This window comes from Sinocyclocheilus rhinocerous, unplaced genomic scaffold, assembly GCF_001515625.1.
Source record: "Sinocyclocheilus rhinocerous isolate Xijiao unplaced genomic scaffold, SAMN03320098_v1.1 scaffold3411, whole genome shotgun sequence".
Lineage (NCBI taxonomy): Eukaryota > Metazoa > Chordata > Actinopteri > Cypriniformes > Cyprinidae > Sinocyclocheilus > Sinocyclocheilus rhinocerous.
The window spans coordinates 285,017-292,011 of record NW_015657957.1 but is presented as its reverse complement, the minus strand read 5'-3'; the positions used below and the strand labels follow the sequence as shown (position 1 = coordinate 292,011).

The 6,995-nt window shown below is 36.7% G+C and overlaps 1 protein-coding gene across 2 annotated transcripts in view; it reads right to left on the bottom strand.

The window, feature by feature from the left end:
• Positions 1-563: 563 nt before the first annotated feature.
• slc31a1 (solute carrier family 31 member 1) overlaps positions 564-6,995 on the bottom strand; it is a 14,233-nt gene continuing 7,801 nt past the window's right edge. For both annotated transcript variants that reach the window (XM_016529766.1, XM_016529767.1), the window contains exons 2-5: positions 4,486-4,628; positions 3,723-3,795; positions 2,854-3,022; positions 564-1,302 (exon numbers count right to left, since the gene is read on the bottom strand). In XM_016529766.1, the coding sequence (XP_016385252.1) occupies positions 1,101-1,302; positions 2,854-3,022; positions 3,723-3,795; positions 4,486-4,605 (564 nt within the window). In that variant the 5' untranslated portion in view covers positions 4,606-4,628 and the 3' untranslated portion in view covers positions 564-1,100. The remainder of the gene's footprint in view (positions 1,303-2,853; positions 3,023-3,722; positions 3,796-4,485; positions 4,629-6,995) is intronic.

Sequence of the window (6,995 nt, the reverse complement as noted above, 5' to 3'; positions counted from 1 at the left end):
AAGGAACAAAAAATAAAAACTTTTAAACAGGCTTTCTTCTAAAACCCACATGCTTACTGGTTTAAAATATATGTGGTTAAGCAATTTTCTCAGTAAGAAAGCCTTAATTTTTTCAAGCAATTGAGACACACTTTGGGCACTTTAATTGGGTCCCATACTGTATGTAAAAGGCACACCCCTTTCAATTAAGGAGCATAGCTATCCTCAATTTCAACATAAAATTCACATTCTGGAACCCAGTAACTATCAGAGCGATGACCTTATTATTTTTAACAGCTCATGATTTGCACAACATCACAAATGCGCCACAAAGTTTCATTTTAAAAAATGTCATAACGTAAAAGGATCTACATACCGATTGCCAGAAGACATTGATAAAAAGTACACTGTTGTAGCTGAGTGTTACAAATATAAATTATAAAAAGAAATCGTGATACTGGCATCAGATATAATTTATTTCCCACCAATCTCTCCATATTTACTTAAAAGCACTCCAAAAGGGAGCAAAGTTCGAGTACCAAAACCTCTCTTTCTTGTGCAAACATCACTCAGTCCAGTGTTTATGTCTAAACAATGGTCACTGATTATTAACGCTCGTTTCAGTGATTTGAAACACTTGGCCATAACAACCTCAAAAAGCAAATTAAAAAAACACCCTCCCGCCACTAGTGCTTGTATATTGGGTCCACCAGATCCAGTTTGGCTTTTAGAGTCTACGGTTGCCCTCTTGGGTGTATGTGTGTGTTCCCTCATTTAAGGCAAAGGGTTTAGTGAGGTTCTGTCCCACCCAGAAGCACCTTCATAAGCGTAATAATTCATGAGATGTAATGATTATTACTAATAATGTCAGTTGTGGCTCTCAGTACTATGGAGGGAGACTGTTAGGCTGTGCACACATATGCGATTACCGGGATGGGATATGAAATACGGGGCTAATTTGAATAAAACGAATCAAAACTGAATCAAAATAGAGCTTTAAAAAGAATAGAGCCACTTGGCCGATATTTACCAAGATGAATTAATTAATATAGTGCTCTACAGTTGCGGTGCATGTTGGGATTGTGAATTGGGTGTTTTTTTGAGGTTACACACAAGAGAGGTTAATGACAGTGTTCTGTAATATCCACCACTACTGCCTTCTTCCAGCTGAACAGGAAGTAGCCGAGGCCGGCGCCCGCCGCCACTGCGATGCACAGGTACCCGTTGTACGTCATGAACACCAGCATGAGGAAGTAACTGACCACCACTTGGATGATGTGAAGAAAGGTCTGGAGAAAGTGTGCAAGACTCAGCATTCGCTGGCTGGAGGAGAGAACAGAAGCAGGTGTTTAGCTTGTTACAGGATTACAAATGTCAGGTCATCTGTGTGAAGAGAACCTGCGGAATGCGTGTTTACCTCACAGAGGTCACTCGTGTGGCAATGACTACATGCACGGGATGATAAAATCGGTGTAAACAGGCTTAAGGTTGATTCATGTTTGCCTTGTTTTTCACTGACCTCATCATTCAAAAAGCAGTGATGAAAGACAAAAATGTTTTCAATCAAGAGCCAGAGGTTTGCACACCCTGGGGTTTTCAAACAGAGGGCGCAAGGTGGTGCTTGAAAAAGAAAAAGAAACTGAAAAAAAGAAAAAGAAAAAGAAAAAATACGGAATACTATACTAATAAATTGACATCTAATATTTATGCATCTAATAATACAGATAATATCGGAATCATTTCATTTGGCTTTAGTACTAACAATATAAAGGCCAATTATTTAATTTAGTAAGCATGTCTTTATATTATCATGATTATGTTTATGTACTATTTTTCATTTGCCATTGTATTTATAAATCTTAATCATGACATAAAGGTCGAAATTATGATAAAGTCATAATTATGAGATAAAGTCCATGTGAGATAAAAAGGTAATTTTTAAGCTGTCATATTTATGACTTTTTATCTCAGAATTGCGACTGATTTCTCAATTTCAACTTTTTATGTTATAATTATGACTTATCTCAGTTTTGACTGTCAAAACTATGACTTATCCCATGATTTCAACTTTGTTATTTTGACTTTTTATCTCACGATTTTTTAATCTCATAATTTTGATTTAGTCGGTCAGTTCTGACTTTTTATTTTATAATTATGACTTCGTATCTCATAATTCTGACTTTATTTTTTATGACTTTTTATCTCATAATTATGAATTAGTATGTCTTCTTGACTTATTATAATTATGACTTAGTATGTCATACATCTGACATTTTATCTCATATTTTTGATTTCTTATCTCATAGTTATAACGTATGTCATTTAACTTGTGACTTTTTTTTCTTATGTGGCAGAAATAGGCTTCCAAAAACCCCTGCCCAACAGATCCAGCAAACTGTCAGGTTGGGTTAGATTTCCCATGTATACTTTTTGGGTTTGTAATTATTAAATTAACAATAACAGTACGATCACACACACACACATACATACATACACATATATATATATATATATATATATATATGACATGACCGTTTGGTTGGGGCTAATGGTCACATTTATGGAGCTGTTTCAGGCTTTATAACTTTAAGTTCAACATGCAATTGCTTTTGCAACCCATTTGACTTTTATTATGTCACGTAGTTCACGTGAAACATATAGAGTGCAAAGTAGCCGTTCCATATCATAACTGATAACTGCTGAAAGGAAAAGTTCCTTCAAGTTCACGAAAGATTACAAAGACATTATCATGTAATGATGAATCATTCACAATAAGACCAGGAAGGTTCACCAAGAAAACAGTCTTTTTTTATATTGCATTTACTTTAACACCCGTGCAGACCTCCTGAAAACATGAGTACTCCATTCACTGACCCGACTGTTTTATGTGTCTCCATGAGCATGGTGCCATCAGCTCCTGGGACAGGCATGGAGTTGTAACGCACGTTCACCTGATTCCTTCTCAACAGGAACTCGCGGCCGATCTTCAGACCCTCGTAGAACACAGCCAGCAAGAACACACCAATGCACGCGCCTACCATTTCTAGAGACGAGGATGAAGAGAAGTTACAACACAAGAAACCTTACATTGTTACCTACTTTTATCTTAATACCCCAGAGCAATCGGAACTTCCTGGTTACAAAAATGTTCTGCTTTGTTCTCATAATTCAGATGCATCAGCTTACTAAAACTAGTACAATCTAGTAAAACCTGTGCAACCAGCACACTTGCCCATTAGGAGGTCCTATGACATTATTCACAAGAACACCACTGTTTTACATATAATAAAGGAACAACCAGTGACATCATTTGTTTTTTTTCAATATCAAATTTCAGGTCCCCCGTAAAGTGATTAACTGGACGTCTGCAAGTCACTGTCCTGTTGATTTACAATCTCACTGGCAGTCAATGCATCAAGACAATGCTCATTTGCATGCAATTTTGCCTTGAAATTTATTTAACATGACTGGATATCAATGTTATTGTTTTGTCACTGCAAACTACTGCCAGTGTGGACAGCTTTGAAAGGGTTAGTTCACCCAAAAATAAAAAAAAGAGACATTTACTCACACTCATGTCGTTCTAAACTTGCATGACTTTTGCAAAACACAAAAAAAATTGATATTTTGAGGGAGAAAAAAAATAATAATTTTTTTCAGGGGGCCCATGTTAGTATAAAAACAGCCTTTCCGAAATTTCACCAATTTAGAAGAAAAAAACAAACAAACACCGAGTATCTTACCTCCTGGTGTGTTGATGACCAGCCCAGTAAATAGCAGCTCCACATTTTTGCAGCCAAAGTAGAAGGTCATTTGCTGAAAGTATAAATGAAGCAACGTTTTCAACTTTTGTTTTCCCATAATGAATAATAACACAATTCTAATAATACGTTAATGAAGAAGCAGTCTTACTTCCACTGAACAACAGCTTTAAACGAACATTAAGTGACACACAAACTTAAAGGGGTCATATGATGCGATTTCAAGTGCAGTGTAGAGTAGCGTTTGTTGTTTGTCATTTCTCCGATCACAAATGCAGACGTTTTTATGTTTTTATGTTTACGCGGCGCGATGCAACACAATGTGTAAAACGACAGTATAAGTCATTATAATCAGTAATTATTTATGTCCCCACTGGATGCAACAAATGTCTCGTTTATAATGGTTTTTAATGTTTTTGTCTTATCGCGCCGAGACACGGCATCACAATATGGTAAGTGGCGTAACATTTCCGTCACACGCTTGAGGTATTCGGCCAATCACAACGCACTGGATAGCTGGCCAATCAGAGCACACCTCGCTTTTCAGACCGATGAGCTTTGTAAAAATCGACACGTTTCAGAAAGGCGGGGCACAGAGGAGAAACAATAATGTACAGTATGTGGAAAATAATGTGTTTTTTTAACCTTAAACCGCATAGACACATTTCATTACACCAAATACACCAAATAATGTTCTTTTTAGCAACATCATATGACCCCTTTAATGAACTCCAGGCTGCCTCACCATCATCATCATCATGTGATCCCCATGGCCCATGTCGGGGGGCGTCATATGGTCCCCATGAGAGTCTGTGATAGCAGGCGGCGTGGTTGGGTGCACATGGTGACTGTGTGGATGTGACATATTTATCTCACTGCACAGAGGTTCTGGGGAGAGATCAGAGTGCAAACATTCTTAAAGATTCAAGTTGTGTGTTTGACAGCTCTCTAGAATAATAAAGAACCGTTCTTCAGTATATTAAATTACTGTTCTGCTAAATGAAAGGAGGAGAACATACTCTAGCTGAGTGGTTTTTAGCGGCTATATTAAAGGGATAGTTCACCCAAAACGGAAATTCTGTCACCATTTAATCATCTTCATATTGTTTAAACCTGTAAGTCTTTCATTCATCTTCGAAACACAAAAGATAATTTTTAACAAAACATAAGAGATTTCCATCCCTCCACTGAAAGTCCATTCCGCCAAAATGTTGATGCTTCAGAAAGTTCATAAAGACATCTTAAAATTATGAATTGAGTGGTTTAATCCAAGTCAATGTCTGAAGATACATGATTGCTTTATACAAGGTTACAGAAATCTTATTTTTAGGGTCAGAAATCTCTCAGGTTTCATAAAAAATATTTTCATTTGTATTTTCAAAGATGAACAAATGTTTAATAGGTGTGAGTAAATTATGACTATTTGCATGTGCAACCCTTTAAAAATCAGCTCTCTAGCGGAGTAACCACAGGTGGCGTTCATCACATTTACTATGAACGTGATCTACTAATGCTTGACACCCAGAAAGTGTCACAATATGTTCTTTTCTAGAATGTATGTATAACATCACATGAATAGTTTTTTTGTAAAATAAGGCATCTTAAAAAATAAATGTCACTTAATTTGATATTTTGTATCTATTTTTAGCAGCCAGATACTTTGCAGGGTTTCTGTGTATTAAGTGAAGTCCCTGTTTTTTTTTCAATTCGTAAAAAAGCGTTCAAATTCTGACAAAGGAATAACAGATACAAGAGACCTTCACTAATCGAATATCTCGACAACCCCAGGCTATTCACTTCGACAACATTGTCCAGATAATCAAATACTACCTCTATAAAACAATTACTTTCCCCATTAAGCAGCAAACAGGCTTTCCTAAAGGTTCGGGACAGCCTCGGGGATAAAACCCACATCACAGATGACTTTATGTGACACACACCAGACTAATGAATGCATTATCTATACTATCTGTACTAACCATTAGTCAGCGTCTTCTTGCTTGACTAAGCAAACACTTGGCTACTCTTTTACAAGTCTGGAATGAAAATTTCCCTCATATTTAGCTCAGATTCATAAACCCAGGGTGCGAACTACGGGGGAGCTCGGCTCCCCTTAATAAGACATGGGCTCCCCTGAAAACGTGATTTGTGAAATTTTGGGGGGTCTCAAAAAATATTGACAATGTGTTATTTTGACGTGCAATTTCAGTTTTGTGTAATGTGATCATCGTGGATTATTATGTGTACAATTGCAAAAATATAATTCATTCATGCATGACGGCGATTTAAACCTAATTCACTTCAATAAAGATAACTATACATGCTATTCTTGTCATGAGCATCAAGGTTTGGGGGCGCTGCGGTGCAAATTCCACTCATGTTTAGTACATGTTAACTCAAAGATTCGTAGAAAAAAATATAAACGTTGGACTCTGTGGTCGATTCTGTGTTATGGTAAGGCATGTTATTCGCAATTATGTGTGACTGGGTTGTTATAGGTCTGCGTGAAAAAACAAGTGGGCTCCCCCAAAGTCCACGGTATAGTTCGAACACTGCATAAACCCAAACTAGGTCAACTGAGGAGCAATGAAAGACGGGTAAAAACAAGTCAGAAAGCACTCAGAAAAATAAATGTCTGCTTGTATCCCGTCTTCCTAATCACAGTCCAGACAATGTGCATGCGATGTCGCGAAGTAAAACGCATCACGTGACTACTCTTATAGCCTACAAAATGTCTAGTTAAAAGTCTGTAAGTACGAAACATGTAAAAATTTTTGATTCCTTCTTAAATTATCCCAAATGTTTTTTGGGATGTCTCTTGGTAGTATGTTTCTGGGATTTTTTTAAATTACCATGTAAATAGTAAATTCTATGGTATATTATACAGTAGTACCATGGTATTAGCATTTAAGATACCATGGATGGCTTGTAAACATGACTAAATGTTTGTTAAATGTTGCATTCATTCAATTCTGCCATTAAAATCTGATACAAAACAAAACAAAAACTGCAGAACACAAAACAAAACAAAATTAAAGGAGACATATTATGCCCCTTTTTACAATACGTAATATAAGTCTCTGTGGGAAATAAATCGCATGTTTATTTTAGATCTGTGTGGCAGTAGCCATATAAAATAACTAAAATCAATAATTCCACTGCGCTCGTCTCCTCTGAGGCTGGGACTGTAAATAGTGTTCTGTGCTCGTCTGTGCAGCCAAAGACAGAACAGTTAGCATGTTTTACTCAAATGTC